At 35.1% G+C, this 16,210-nt stretch overlaps 3 protein-coding genes across 3 annotated transcripts; all 3 read left to right on the plus strand.

Moving 5' to 3' along the window:
• The first annotated feature begins 13 nt into the window (after window positions 1-13).
• Window positions 14-3,045, plus strand: LOC145593882 (amino acid transporter AVT6A-like). The gene is made up of 6 exons (XM_081650244.1): window positions 14-147; window positions 682-1,073; window positions 1,168-1,323; window positions 1,471-1,674; window positions 1,947-2,412; window positions 2,792-3,045. Exons 1-6 carry the CDS (start codon window positions 14-16, stop codon window positions 2,916-2,918), a joined length of 1,479 nt encoding a protein of 492 aa, XP_081506370.1. The 3' UTR covers window positions 2,919-3,045.
• A 626-nt stretch (window positions 3,046-3,671) lies between these two features.
• Window positions 3,672-5,381, plus strand: LOC145595077 (biogenesis of lysosome-related organelles complex 1 subunit 2-like). The gene is made up of 2 exons (XM_081651431.1): window positions 3,672-3,909; window positions 4,866-5,381. Exons 1-2 carry the CDS (start codon window positions 3,799-3,801, stop codon window positions 5,130-5,132), a joined length of 378 nt encoding a protein of 125 aa, XP_081507557.1. The 5' UTR covers window positions 3,672-3,798; the 3' UTR covers window positions 5,133-5,381.
• Window positions 5,382-6,371: 990 nt separating this feature from the next.
• On the plus strand, window positions 6,372-15,307 carry LOC145594568 (uncharacterized). The gene is made up of 12 exons (XM_081650886.1): window positions 6,372-6,821; window positions 6,918-7,003; window positions 7,501-7,580; window positions 7,696-7,751; window positions 8,243-8,291; window positions 9,888-10,016; window positions 11,564-11,659; window positions 11,949-12,062; window positions 12,204-12,334; window positions 12,458-12,693; window positions 13,782-14,627; window positions 14,715-15,307. The coding sequence occupies exons 1-12, from the start codon at window positions 6,451-6,453 to the stop codon at window positions 14,762-14,764; spliced, it is 2,244 nt and encodes a 747-aa protein (XP_081507012.1). The 5' UTR covers window positions 6,372-6,450; the 3' UTR covers window positions 14,765-15,307.
• The last annotated feature ends 903 nt before the right edge of the window (window positions 15,308-16,210 follow it).

Below are 16,210 nucleotides of genomic sequence, written 5' to 3' on the forward strand. Positions count from 1 at the left end.
TTTTTAATAGGAAATGGGAAAGCCCACAGTTGGGGTGGGGAGGTTGTTGTTCTGTAGCATTTGCTCCAGTGGGTTAAAGCTCCAAAAACTGTATTGTATGTATGTAGCAGATAAGTGTTCAGAACACTGTCAAGATGTTCGTTACTGGTAATTATTTTTCTAACTGTAAACGATTGTATTGTCTCTCTCCCTTTTTTACTTTTCTCCCTTGTGTCATTTTTTGTATGTATCTAAGCAAGGTCTTGGGAGGGTTACCTTGGGTACTTAAAAACTGTAGTGCTGGCATGAGAAGTAATCAAAGGTGTTGACACAAGGCCTGTTCTTCCTTTAATTCTCAACGTGCTAACTATGCTGTAGTGCCGGCAGGAGAAGCAATAAAAGATGTTGACAATTTTCCCTGCTACTGTATTCTGTATTCATCTTTTTTTTTTTTCCCTACCGATTCCATATTCATGATTTTACAAGCAACTAAATTCAATCCGAGTAAATTTTAGCTTCTTTCTTTGCTGATCTTGACATTCATGTTAGGAGATTAATAGATATTTTCTTCTGACTCTGACTGTTAGCATATTTCAGAAGTTAGAACTAATTTTTTTTCATTCATATTCTTGGTTTTTATAATTCTAGACTTTCATTGATTCTTTAATTTAGTTCTAAATTTTGTATTCTCATAAGCAACAGGATGACTTTTGTTCAGGACATTGAAAGTAGTTTTGAAAAGGGTAGCTCGATTGTCTTAAAAGATGAAAAAGTTCCGTTATTGGCTCACAAGAGAGCCTCTTTTGGTAGTTCTGTTTTTAATTTGTCATGCACCATTGTGGGTGCTGGAATCATGAGCTTACCTGCTGCTATCAAAGTATTAGGTGTTATTCCTGGTGTTATTTTGATTATAATTGGTGGATTTTTGACTGAGGCCTCAATTGAGTTCTTGATTCGGTTCAGTGATGCATCTTGTTCATTTTCTTATTCTTCTGTCATGGAAGATGCATTTGGTAAAATTGGCAAGTTCTTAGTGCAGCTTTGTGTTGTAATCAACAATATCGGCACTTGCATCATTTACTTGATCATAATCGGTAAGATTAACTACTAAATATGTTTCGTTTATGCAATTATAGAACTATAGCATATCTGAGTCTGATCACTTGTTTGGTTAATGTCTTAATTAAGAGGATGTTCTCTCTGGATCAACTACTTCAAGTGGGGTTCATCACCCAGGTGTACTAGAAGATGAGTTTGGACAACAATGGTGGACAGGGCGTGCATTTGTGCTGTTCGTCCTAACCCTATTTGCATTCATGCCTTTGATATGGTGTAAGCGCATAGGTGAGTAATGTCTTGTTCTTACATAATCAACTATAGGGATTCAAGCTGAATTTAGCAATAAACCTTTCTAGTAACTTGTGACCATGAAATTGATGAAGTAAATTGAAGATTGACAGATTGCATTATTCTTTGTTATGATGGTTGCAGATTCATTAAGATACACTTCAGCTGTAGCAGTTGCACTTGCAGTGCTCTTTATAGTCGTCGTCATTGCAATCACAGCTTTCAAGCTAGTAAAGGGAACTATACAAGAGCCTGCATGGTTTCCACTTATTCAGAGCTTTGAATCATTTTGGAATCTCTCCACTGCTGTACCTGTTCTTGTTTGTGCATACCTTTGCCACTTCAATGGTAAGAAAATCTGATCTCATCAACATAACAGCTTCACTCGGAATTATTAATTTGATATGAAATGGCGCTTGGTCATTCCCAATTGTTATATATAACATACAACATACAAGTACTTGCTTTTGTCTAGCTCTTTTAATTGAGAGGACAGTATTCTCAATTTAATTATTGATCTGTTATACCAGTACCAACTTTTTATGTCTTAAAAACTGCATGCTTGTTGAAATTTGAATTGGCAAAATGATCCTCTGATATTTAGATATCTATCTTTGCAGTTCATCCGATACAAAATGAACTGAAAGATCCATGCCAGATGCAAGCAGTAGTTAAGACTTCCCTATCACTCTCTGGAATAGTGTACCTTCTAACAGGCTTATTTGGGTTCTTGCTCTTTGCAAACTCCACTGCTTCCGATATATTGTCCAACTTCGACACTGACCTTGGCGTTCCCTACAGCTCGTTGCTGAACAACACTGTCCGTGTTAGCTATGCGGGTCATATCATACTTGTCTTCCCTGTTATCTTCTATTCCCTAAGACTTAATTTTGATGGCCTAATGTTTCGTCATGCAAGGCCCCTGGCGACAGATAATTGGAGATTTGCGTTTGTCACGTTGATATTGATGTCTGTGATCTTGTATGGAGCTATATTCATCCCTAGTATCTGGCAAGCCTTTGAATTTACTGGAGCCTCTTCTGGATCTTTGCTCCTATTTATATTTCCTGCTTCCATTGTCCTCAAGTACGTGATCTTCTCTATGTTGATGATGTTTTCGATTATAAATAATTTATCATATAAATATATAACTCTGATTTTGATGGTCAAGACCTGTGATATATAAGCTGCTAAGTATCCTTACCTTTTCCTCTCAAGTTTTTCATGCCTGGACACAGAAGGTGATTTTAAAGAATTTGTGTAGTATACATTGAAGAGCCTCGGCTTTTAGTGCATTACCAACCAGGATTACAAGTAACAAGGCACTGGTTCATCCTGATTAGTCTAATGATCCCTGTGCATGTGGCATTACCGTAACAATCTCTAATAATTATTTCATAATGAAAGAAAGATCATTGAACCTCGGGTGACCCTCATGGAATTTGCTTCTCTTTTGTTGTTTCAGGGACCGTCATGGAATAGCAACGACGAAGGACACAATCTTAGCAGTCTTCTTGATCCTTGTTGCTGTGTTAGCGGATGTGATTGCCATTTACAGCAACGTGAGATCTTTGATCCCAAAGCCTTCATGATCATGCCTAGTCCTGGACCAACATAGTGTTTTGTCATAGATAAAAGGGGCATTCGATTATATCTGCCAGAGTTCACAATTTACAATAGGATTATGTCTGTAATTTGACTGATGTAAGAAAAATTGATGGCAACGCACAATTTTGAATATACCATTGAAGTACTGAACTATATTGCACATAGCTACTTCAGAAAGTGCATATCTATGAAACTACTATTGAAACTTTTTGAAGTTGAACAAAGTTAAATGTATGAGATGTCACTCACGAATTCCAAACAACTCAATTTAGTTTAGTTCCTAAATTAATCTCTTGTAATCCCACCATTCAATTGTTCGTATACCTGGTAGTTAATGAGGATTAAATATAGAAACTCTAGTTAGTGTGACAAGTATGACAACCATATAGATCTCATACACCGATATAGTCAATAGTTTACATGTAAGATCATATGCACTAATGTTGTAATGCCTACATGTTCTCATCGTGATCAATTACATTTCCTTGTGATCTGACCAAACTATGCCTTGTATTCTCATACAAGGTCACTAAACATATTCCTTTATGAGAATACTTAACTAACGTCGAGGCTCTATAATACCCATAAATGAAGGTCCGTGTAAAATAGGTTATAGGTTCGAATCTCCCCGAAAACAACACTACCCGCAATATTAAGCCCAAACTGATGGCCCAGAAGTCCAAATGCCTTCTCATTTATTAATTTATTATTATTATTTTTTAAAAAAAGTTAAAATTCCAAACATGGTTGCCTAAACCTTCATCTACCATTCTACCACACTGTCTCTTCTCACTTTCTCTCTCCTCTTTTTCATCTTCCAAATTTGTCACTGTGATTTCAATTTCTGCTACTTCAAGCTCAATAATGGCGGAAAATGAGGTGAGTAAGGAACAACAAGCCCAACCTGACGAACTTTCCGATGCTCTTGACGATCTCTTTAATGGTGTTTCCACCATGATCAAATCCGAGCTTCAGGTTCATTTTTTTCCCTCTTTTTATCTCTCATTCATTTTGCTGTTTAAGTATTTAGTATTAAAACTGCAGTAGTTTATAAACAAAGTTGTAGGATTACTAAATACTTGTTAATCTAGGGTTTATCAAATTCTCGAAAATTGATTTGAATTGATGATTGGAAATTAGTTTATTGGTTGATGAAGTTCGTATAAGGTGGTGATATTCGTATGGATTGGTGGTAATTGCGCGCAAGTAGTATCTAAAATTGTTGATTAATTTTTTGTTATATTTTTGTGCTTCATTTCTTTACTACTTTTGACGATCCATGTTAGCCAACCCGACTCCAAATCATTTTCGGACTAAGGCTTTGTTGTTGTTGTTGTTGTTGTTGTTGTTGTTGCTGTTGTAGTAGTAGTTGTTGTAGTATTGTTGCAATATATAAATTGAGCAAATTGTTGAAGTGTACATGATTTGGTTTGTTAAATGAGTGATGCATTTAAGAAGAAATTGGCATTGTTAGATACTTAGATGAGTTAGATCTCATTCATCTCAACAATGGCCCGTGGATTAGGTAGTGAGGCAGTATAATGGCTTGTTTTCGAGACTTATCCATTTTCGATTTCTTTCCCTTAAACTAACATGAAAGTGTATTGATACAATGATGCTACGTACCTCTATAGTAACTCACTTGATTAAGGGGTCGATTCTTGTAGATTTCAACGATTGATTTCGATCTGGTATCATAGTCATGGCAGCTCTTATGATAAATTTAAAATCACAACATACTTTGTATATTCACACTAATTTTATGTTGATCTAAATTAGCTAGCTTATGTTAGTACGAAGTACTTGTTATTATGAAGTATAACCATGAGTTCCAAAAAATGAGTTAAAAGTTGGGATATGTTTGTTTTACCTTTGAATTTTTGTATATGGTGCTTAACGTCTATAGTTCAAAAATTGTTCCAATGGCATAGGGATCAAACAACCTGCTTGAACTTTTGGAGAAGATGAATCTTAAAGTTGCAGAAGAGTATAACAATTATGGCGACGTTGCTTCTGGCTTGAGGGTGTTTGTGGAACAATTAAAGCACAAGGGTGGTAATTTTGAGGGGTACATTCAGCAGATCGATGCTATAGATCAACAAGTGACAGAATTTGAAGCTGTAATTTCAATGCTTGACAAATATGTCTCTATGTTGGAAAAGAAAGTGCAATCTGCATATCAGGTTCCACCATCGTAGTTACCAGGTTCCTCTTCCACCATCGTAGTTATGGAGTATATCGATATTTTGTCAATCATTTGCTGACTTATGTAAAAAAATTTGAGTATTCAAACTCTATGCTTATTTGTTTAGAAATTTTCATTTTTAAATCTAGTATAAATGATTACATTTGTTTTGTGTGAGATAATGCTTCTGCATTAATCTCAGTTTTGTAGTATGAAATTCATCAAATGGAATTGAATGTGCTAGTGTGAAATTGTGAATACGAATGTAAATGATCCTTTGTAGTTCCAATATTAGAATTCTGCGATTTCTTTTGATATGCAATCACAATTTCACTTGTTTCCAACCTTTTTTTTTGTTTGATATTCTATTTGTGTTTAATTTTTTTCCTGATTTAATTTTATCATGACTTCATGAGACAATCACTATTCAAAATGGAAGAATTTTAAAAACAAAGGGTGTGTAATTTATATCTTTAATTTTCAATAGATGTAAATATTACTTGTATGATTGTAGTTAGTTTGATAGAGTTTTCAAATCTCCTGTTAAAAAATTTGTTGTTGGTTTAACCGTCTAACAAATTAATTGGGTGGAACTTGGAAGTATTTGATTTAGCAACATTTAGAAGTTAAGAAATGGAAGATGGTTTCATTTGATACAATTCAAAACAAAAAAAAAAACACGATTTTTTTAGTCATGTATAAACGGGTTAGAAACTTTGAGAGTGAGAGGAGAAATGGTAAGGGATCCCCACTCTTAAAGTGCCTCTCGTGGGGATTGAATCCCTAACCTTAAGGTTGGAAAGTACAATCTTTACCACTAGACCAAGCCTAGTTTGAAGTATTAAATATGGAGTAGTATGTCAGTAATTTTTTTTTGATGTTTTTATAGAAATAAATAGTATGTCGGATAATTTTCAATATGGAGTATATCAAAGAAAAAAAGGAAAGAAATAAATAAAAACATTAGAAGATGTAAATTTATCTCCATTTGTTTATCACAAGGGCAAAAATGTAAGTTGAACCGTAAAAACGGGCAAAATTAGCTGTAGTTGTGGTTTTGCATTCGCTATTTCAAGTAGCGATTTACATCCAAAACTTGTTTTATCACATAGATTACTTGTTTAGTTGTTTATGGCCTAAAAAATACTACTCTTCGGATTTTAACCGACTTTATAATGCACAATTTTACTCCATCCATATGAAACAAGTCTACCTGCAATCCAAACCCAGAGTAACAGCCCAAAACCCTCCATAAAAAAAATAAAAAAACTTTAAACAAAAGTCCGTTTATTTTATTTACGGAGGAATTTTCTCTCTCCTCCCTTTCGACAATGGCGACAACCTCCACTTCAACCACCATGGATCCACCTCCTCCTCCTCTACCGCCGCCATCCTCAGACGCCGCCATTGAAGCCACCACTTCACCTCCTACTTCATCTTCTTCAGCAGAAATCGAAGAAGCTCCAAAGGATTCATCAATGGCTCCTCCACCAAACCCTAAGATTTCCGTCGCCGAACTTCCGCCGCCTTCGTCTTCCGATGCCTCAGAGAAGAAGCCGCCATTGGAGTCTTCTTCGAATAATTTAAAGGAGAAAGTTCCAGTTTCAGTTCCTTACTCCATTCCTCCATGGAGTGAAGCTCCTGCTCTTCCTTTCTTCCTTGAAGTTCTTAAAGATGGCGCAATTATCGATCATTATGACGTGTATTCTCTCTCATCCTCCCTCTTCAGTTCATTTGATTGCTGCATTATATTGAATTTAATTGGTTTGATTTGATTTTATTTTGAAAATTTTGTTAGGACGAAGAAAGGTGCTTATATGTTTGGGAGGATTGATTTGTGTGATTTTGTTCTTGAGCATCCTACTATCTCTCGGTTTCATGCTGGTAAGTTTTTTTGTGAGTTTAATTAATAATATGTTCATTTTGAATTTGGAATTGATCAGATGTTTTACTTTCCTTCAATTAAATTTAATGATATTGCAATCAGAAATCTTTCAAATTTGATGAATGTATCATTTTAGCTTTCTTAGGCACAATTTGAAGTTCACGTAAAGTTAAACGAGGTTAGGAGATTGAATATAGTAAAATGTACAATTTCTATGAGTTCTAGCCTTGAAGCAAATTGATGCTGATTAGCAATATGTAATCAATTAATATTAATTAGGGATCGATGTTGCAGGTTGCATGTCGTTGTGATTGGTTTTTCGGTTTGAACTGTCATTTAATTTTTTTATACCGTGACTTGTTATGATTAAACTCCATACTATCATGCAGTATGTTAATTTGACAGCATCACCTTTTTACTTATAGTCCTACTTGTGCTTTTATATATAATGTTGTTTATAACATGTATTCTCTTCCTTTTTTTTCTTTTATGGTAGTACTTCAGTTTAGAGGAGATGAAGCTGCATATATTTATGATCTTGGAAGTACACACGGAACGTCTGTTAACAAAAAACAGGTATGGATTTGTGTGTACAACTTCCACTATATATATGACTTGTACTTCAAGTTACTTATTGTCATTTGTTGTACTATATGATGAGTGATACTGATACAAATTGTCATCTACTTAGGTAAATAAGAAACAGTATGTGGAATTACGTGTTGGCGATGTCATCCGGTTTGGCCTGTGAGTATCTCTGCCTCTTGTGACTGCCAATTTATATTCAGCATGATCTTCATATTGCTCTATCCTATGTAACCCTTTATTCTAGTTGCATTGCTATTCTCATTTATCTTGTTTCCCATAAATTTGTGTTGCTTAGCCGGGCTGCAGGCTGCCTTACAGCTAAAGCTTCATATTTGTATAAATCCCCCTCTCAATGGCCCCATCTTCCCCATCCCTAATTCAGTATGGCTTATGTACAACTGTACAACCTCCTGAGTTTTGACAAGGTGTGGAAGTTAGGGTTTGATTGTCCTCACCCCCTAGATGAAAGTGCCATGATAACCTTCTTGTTAAATTTTCTCATTAGTCATGTATTTTTCTCCAATATTCACACAATATATTCATGTTTGATTGTTGACATGTGTCTTGGGTATAGAATTCATATGGCATATAAATCTTATTGCTTTCATTTCCTTATTTTAACTGACACCTTTTTGTTTCATCGTTGGCAGCTCTACTCGATTATACATATTTCAAGGTCCAGAAGAATTGATGCCTCTAGTAAGCCTTCATTCTATTATTTATTTACTTATTTATCTAGGCTTTAATTAATTCTATGATTTCATTAAATTTTCCTGTTATATGTAGTAGTTTGTTTCAACTAGACCACATTGGATTGTTTTGATCTCCTGGCCTTGCTGTTAGAAATATGAAGGTGTTGGGGGTGGGGGGAAGGCTAGGGGGTATAGTTTAGCAGATAAGGTGTGGTTGACTTCCTTGTATGTGAAGTTTTAAGAAACCTTCCAGCGACCATTACATTTTTATTGCCTGTTTAAGTATCCCATTGGTCTAATGCCAAACTAAAACCATCTTAAAGATGTGGGAAAAAGGTGAGGTTAGGGGACAGGAAGGAAACATATACTTAATTTTTTTTACTTGCCACATTTCTCATTTCATGCTTGCCAATGCATTAATATAGTCATTTGTCTCTCTTGTTATCGATAAGTAAAAATTATAATAATTTGATTTTATGAAAGTATAAATCAAGATGAATTTATTATTTCGCATGATTATATTTTTTCTTAATTGTAACTCATCAAAGGTAGTGTAAGTAGCATATGTAAATAGTGCTAAAGTCTAAATTTAGCAAGTAATAAAAAGGAGGAAGTATGTCAAAGCATGTGTTTTAGTGTTTTAAGTGACTGGATTAACTCTCATTTGTAAATTATGTCAGATCCTTTCTTGCTTATACTATGGCAGAGGACAAGTGGATGAAAAGGTCAATAAGCAACCTACCATTGCCTTTTTGTCCATGTTTTGAATGAAAAGATTGAACGTTGAAGGGGTTGTAATGACCACGAATGTATCCCCTCCCCCTCCCTTTTTCTTTTTCTTGATTCTGATTTATTTAATTATTATTTTTTTTTAATTTTTTTGGGGGAGTGGTGGTGGGATTCCTCCCTTGATAATTAGTTATGTCTTCTCTTTTGTTCACATTGATATGTCTTTTCTTTTGTTCATATCGATATGTTTTGGTAGAACATTGACATCCTTGTTTTTACTTGATATTCTTGTTGTTGTTGGATATGAAGTGTTTATAACCCTGGAAACTATCATATTAGTTTACTCTAAGTATCAGACTTATATTGGTTTTGATTTTTGTGAATTTAAAGGTCATAATATCCTTTGAGTACCTTTTTGGCTTACATTGTAAAATGAAGCCAGATGTTTGGTGCATGTGACTTTTCCCTTATCATTGTAAATTGAGCTTTTGTTCGATTTTTTGTACTAAATGAGTCAATCATTATATTGTGAACTACACTGTTACTTTTAGTCACCGACCACCAAAAATTTTTGCTCTTGAAATAGGAATAATAGTGTCACTTCTTGACATAAAGTTTCTTAGTTTGAACAATACGCGGACTGAAGTTAGTCTAGTATTAGTTCTTTTAATGTATCTGCACTCTTGCTTCAGATCTTCACCTTAAAAGTATTATGGAATTATAAATAGGTGTGCAAATGTGTGAATATACTTGTGCCCCCCTAGATTATGTTCCTAAATTTTGCCTACTTATCTTTCTAGTTGAATCTTTATCTCTTACTATTACACATGCCAGTTTAATGCTTATATCTCTCTTATGCTCTGTCTTTTGGTAGGAAGCCGACTTGTCAAGTATCAGGTATGCTAAAGATCGAGAAGATTCCCTTCGCAGGGCTAAAGAAAATGCATCTCATGGGGATGGTATTCTTTGGGGCATGAGAGAGGATGCTGTTGAAGAAGCTGAGGTTTGTTGGGATTTTTTTCAATGATTGGTTCAAATTGCAAAATTATGTGTTGTATTATACTATTTCTTTGAGTAAATTAGAAATTTATCAACAATATATACTTCATATTCAAGAATTATTATGCAAATCCAAGTCCCAAATATGTAGTATTTATTTTCCATGACCATGTTTAATCTTCAATGCAAAAGACTATCTTTTACTAGGGTCAAAGTAAGGTCATACAAGCCAAGGCCTGTGCCACATCTTAACCAATGACATTATTTTGCCTCGAGGTTAAGGATAAGAGCGAGATTAAGACATAATGTCACTGCCAATTAATGTTGAGTAAAGCTTGTAAGACCTATTTGGACACAACTATAAAGTCTTGATAGGATTTTTGATGTCACAAGACTGTAAAGTCTGGTCTTGATACTGTTATTGCGCCTCGTTAAATAGCTTGAAAGTATTTTGGACCTTATAATGATGTATGTAACACTCAGGGATTAATAGAAACCTTTTTTGGATATTGGTTGAAATTTGAAAGTCTCAATGGAATTTTTAGAGTCACTTCAGCTTTTCAATAATATGTGGAGGTTTCTTATGGTCCTAATTAGCCATAGAGACAACAATAGTGGACCAATATTGTTTATTGAAGTTTAGCTCACACCTTTCATCTCTGAGACCATTCTGGAGACTGGCTAAAGATTTTAAGAACTTGAGGAAAGCCTCCTCAAGCTTCCCAATGGGCTCTGATATTGTATACGAGTGCCATATCCAGGATTCATTGCTTGGCAAATGTTGAAGTCCTGTCCATAGAGACACGTGTCTCACACCTTTAGAATTTCTGTTTTTTTTTTTCCTTTTTTTTTTTTTTTTTTTTTTTTTAATGCAAGCCACCTTTAGAATTTCTTGATAATTGATATTGAACCGAAGTGTTATTAGCTTCTGAACATTGGCCAGTTTTATTTTGAATTATGCGTTATGGTCCCACTTGGAAGGCTACAAGTCAGTAGGAGTTTCCTTTTATACTGGCCTATAATTGTAGACATAAAAGTAAACCTTCCTAGGTTTTTTCAGTGGCTGTTGATGGCTGGAAACCATATATTGGTTGCTATGACACATGGCTGTACCTTATGGAAAGTAATGTGGAAGTGTTAAGAACTTTTGGAAAGTAACAAACCCCTCACAATATCTTCACCTTTCCACTGTAGTAATCCTGTAAGAAAAGAATACTCCCTCCGTTTTCTAACCGTTTTCGGATAGAAAACAGAGGTGGTTTTTTTTTTTTTTTTTTTTTTCTTACAGCATTCCACTACTAAATGCTTTTTTGTTATTTCTCTTACAACATTTCTCTACTTAAATTACTGTATTTTTTTTTCTTACAAACATCCCACTACTTTCATTTATTTTCTTGGTGTTTGTAACAAGTGGATGGTAACAACCTTTGTGAAAGGGAGAGAGTTGCTAATAATTTTACTACAGCTCATAGTTTCATGTTGTTCATTTTTTTTATGAATATTATTCTTCTATCTGTCCCTCTTTCTTCATGTATGCTTAAAATTTTTCAGGATGATGGTGATGAGATAACATGGCAAAATTACAAAGGAGAACTCACTGAAAAGCAACAAAAAACTCGGGAGAAAGTCTTGAAGAGAATGGAAAAGGTTCGACATGCAGATCAAATTTTCTGGTTTCATTCCCATGTCAATTACTTGGATTTTTTTTGCAGGCACTATATTGCTTTTGTTTTATGTTCTGTTAATGAGGGTGGTAGGGAGAAATTGCCTCAGCATGTGCAGTATGATAATTATCCTGGAAATTTTGCATCTCAAACCTTTATGAATCATTTATTGCTTTTTTTGTTGACCCTTTTCTGCAATTGAGGTTGTATGACGTGAGAAAAGAATGAGAAATATCCCTGTTGTGTTAATTGTTTTACTACCATCTTTGTAGATTGCACATATGAAGAAAGAGATGGCTGCAATCCGTGCTAAAGACATATCCCAAGGAGGGTTGACTCAGGGACAACAAACTCAGATTGCTCGGAATGAGCAAAGGATATCACAGGTTTGACAAACATTTATTGCTGAATATATGCTTCAGATTTTCTTAACTCTTGGTCATTTGGAAAAAAATATTCTCTATATATAGATACCAGTGGAGCTCAAGAGTTTTCTTTTGAACTTATTTTCGTTCTACTTTTCACAGATACTGGAGGAGCTCGAGAGTTTGGAAGAAACATTAAATGATAGTATTCGGGAAAGTATGGGAGCACGTTCTGGGAAGTCATCTCGTGGGAAGCATAAGGGATTTGCCGAAGATGAGGATGAGCTTACGAGGTAAATATTCTTGAGGTGATTTGAGTCAACTGTGTTGCACACTAACGTTGGAGATGTAGTTCAATTTTTTACAATGGAAATGAACTTATGGTCGTTGATTTCTCACAAATTTTGAACATGTAGTGATGATGATGAATTTTACGACCGAACAAAGAAGAAATCTGCTAACAAATCGGCCGATGCACAATCAGTTGAGACAGCTGATTCTCTTTTGGATAAGAAAGAGGCGTTGCTGGATGAAATTGATGAGAAAAATAAATTGCTTCTGGAAGAGAAGAATAAGGTATTGGAACCTGTTGTTGAACAAGATACGGGGGATGTGCTTGATGCCTATATGTCTGGTCTCTCAACTCAGCTTGGTAAGTTTTCTTTTCTTGATATTCTCTGAAGGCATATATGATATATTTTTAAAAGGGCTGATGTCACTGTCTCTCTGAATGCAACCACTAAGTAAACAAAATGATAACTATATCGGTCATCTACTGACCTTTTCTCAACTCATGGATGATTAAGGAAATGCTGAATTTTTGCAAATCAAATTATAGTGTTATTAAGTTCTTTTGGCATGCTTATGTGGTATTCAATATTAGTTGTTGGACATGGTTAATGGCAGTTCGGGTCAAGGTAATTGTCGGTCAATACAAGTTTGGGTCATTGGGTTTGCTTTATAATAGATTGGTGGGCCAAAGTAGGTTAATAGCAGGTTGATAGTGGGTGGGCAGGCCAATTAATGAGCAAGGAAAAATTAAGTTAGGGAAGAGAAAATAATTAAGTGAATTTGAAACTGTTTATTTCTTTAATACTGATCATAACTGTTTTCTTTTCCAAAATCATTGAGCTACCATTTTGGCCCTATATCGACACTGTGTCGCTGTCCAACTAAAGGCCTTTAACTTGACACTAAATCTATACCTATTGGGTTGCCTTGATAGTGGGTGGGCAGGCCAATAAATGAGCTAGGAAAAATTAAGTTAGGGAAGAGAAAATAATTAAGTGAATTTGAAACCGTATATTTTTTCAATACTGATCATAACTATTTTCTTTTCGAAAATCATTGGGCTGCCATTTTGGCCCTATATTGACACTAATGTCGCTGTCCAACTAAAGGCCTTCAACTTCACGCTGAATCTATGTTCTATACCTATTGGGTTGCCCTACCCATTTACCAGGTTTATCTGTAAGAACTAGAAAAATGCAGTAGGGAGGGGTTTCCATGATGCATCTTAGTTATCTGTAACACTATAGAACCATGATGATGTTTTGCATTGTGGCAACACCTGTAAAATTCTCAGAATGCACATTCTCATGATGCATAATTGTACACGAAGAAGGCCATTGTTGTATTGTATTAATTTGTTATGTATAAGCAAGTTGACTACAATTTGTCTTACTTCAGTGTTGATACTATTTTTTTTCAACCTTGCTGACGGTTTGTATTTATGTTTAGTAATTGATAAGACTATGCAAGTTGAGAAGGATATTTCTTCCCTCCAGAAAGAATTGGATAGGATAGTTTACCTGCTGAAGATAGCTGACCCTACTGGTGAAACTGCTAAGAAACGGGCGACAGCACCCAAGGAGCTTAAGTCTAAAGAATCTGCATCTTCTAGTTCTGCTGTTAAGAAACCTGAGAAATCCAAAGTTGGACAAAGTAGCGCCAGCCAGCCTGAAAAGCCGGTTAGTAGTTCTGCAGATCAAGTAGCTCCTGGTGTGATTAAAGAAGCTAGCGAGGCATCAAATTCCAAAGAGAATGTAACTGATGCAACAGAAAATGAACCAACTACTTACAAAATTGTAAAGCCTCAGTGGCTTGGTGCAGTGGAGGCCAGGGATAGTAAAGAGAGCCAACTAGAGAAACGATCCGACACCGATGAGGGTGATGAGACTGATGACTTTATTGATTATAAAGAGAGGAAGAAGATTTTAGAAACTGATTCTGAACCTAGAAAGAAGCCAGAGTCTGATTTGGAAAGTGCTGCCCCAGGTCTTATATTGCGGAATAAGAAGCCAGCTGAAGTGAGTGAGGACCCTGAGGGTCAAATGTCAAGCCCGTCAATTTCTGAACCCACAGGGACTGATATGAATGTAGAAAATGCTGTTGCTCTACTGTTGAAACACAAACGAGGAATCTATACAGGGGAGGAAGAAGCAGACCTCAAAAGCCATGGCAGAAAAGCTCAGAAGAAATCTGGGCAAGATAATAAAAGGGCTAAAAGGGTGCTAGGCCCTGAAAAACCTGCTTTTCTGGAGAAACTTCCAGAGTCGGACTACGAAACATGGGTTCCTCCAGAAGGTTAGCTATATATCTATATGTGTCACTGTTGATTTCATATCTATTGACGGTTGTTTGTGCTGATTGTGTTTCTAATGCCTTATGCAGGACAATCAGGTGATGGCCGAACATCATTGAATGATCGGCTTGGGTATTGACAGGCATATGTGCACAATTTTAGTATCAGTTTTGTCTTATAAGCACATAATTGACCTGGAGAGATTTAGATTCATAATCAGATACTTGAGCATCTTGATCTTGCCACCATTTTCTTACAGCCTGGCCTATGATATGGATCTCCCTTTCGGACTAGCAATAGCTCCTCTACCAATGAATGGTTGGAGCAAAATACAGGATGCTTTGTAATTTGCATGTTTCACATAGCTGCGCTGTGGCGTCCTGATGGCTGATGTTTGTCTTTTCTGCCTCTCAAAAGGCCTGCAACATGGAATGACTCCCGCCAGTTTTTGAAGCTTTTGAACAAACAGGGATAGGTACATTATTGAGATAGTCAAAGAGAATTTGGGTTTGCTGAAACCAAGTTAATTTTTGTGCCACACCCCAGTTTTTGGTTGTGTGAGCAAGATGAGAGTGATGAAAGGGCGTATAGAAAACAGTTGACTGTATATCCTTGTAATCAGAGATTTGGAGCTTTATTAACTATGAATATATAATAGAAACAAAATTTACTTTTTTTTAAATTTGTTTTTTTCATTGTTTCCCTTTTTATTGTAGCATGATTTCACAGATGAGCTTCATAAAGGAGTATGTTTTTATAATTTTCCAAAAAAAAAAAAAAAAAAAAAAAAAATCATCATACTTCATATTACATAATATTTGTAGTCGACTTGGTAATGAATAAAGTATCCTTATACAAATACTATGAAGTACGAGTATTAAATTAAGGTTGAATGTTTATCCTATTTACAGTTTTGATGAATAATTTAGTTTATTCTGATTGACTGAGCTGAATTTAACTGATCTGATTAGAAACTGAGCTGAACTGAATTTAAGCTGAAGAGAACATGCCTTACTTCTCTATCTCTAATATTTAGTGATCACCCCGTCGGACAAAAAAATATGACTGCGTCTATCTTGACACGTGTGAAGCATGATTAAACCCACTTTATTACAGAGTACACACGTGCACTGCTGCAATCATGTGTCCTTTTCTTTTCGTTTCTTCTATTCTTTTCCTGAAAAATGCAATTGAATTTTATAATAATTTTTCCCCTTTTTCGCAAAAAAAAAAAAAAAAAAAGAAAAAAAAAAAAGAAACTGTAATAAAAATAAAATAAAATAAAAAAGAAGGGCAAACAACAAAAACTGGAGAGCACATCTGATTCGGTGATTCCAAGCAAACTACAGTTTCTGCTTCATCTCTCTCTTCCACAAACCCCACTACACAAATCCTCTTTAAAATTAAGGTAAATATTGAGTTTCATTTTTGATAATTAATTTCAATTTCTATTTTAATTTAATTGTTCACAATTCAATTCAATGAATCTAATTATAATTTTGGGAAGAAGCTCATTGATCTGGGTATATTAATATTAGATGCCGATATGATTGATGGGTAGTTTCTATTTTTTCTAGTAAAAATT

Source organism: Chenopodium album, chromosome 19 (genome assembly GCF_948465745.1).
Source record: "Chenopodium album chromosome 19, dcCheAlbu1.1, whole genome shotgun sequence".
Taxonomy (NCBI): Eukaryota; Viridiplantae; Streptophyta; class Magnoliopsida; order Caryophyllales; family Amaranthaceae; genus Chenopodium; species Chenopodium album.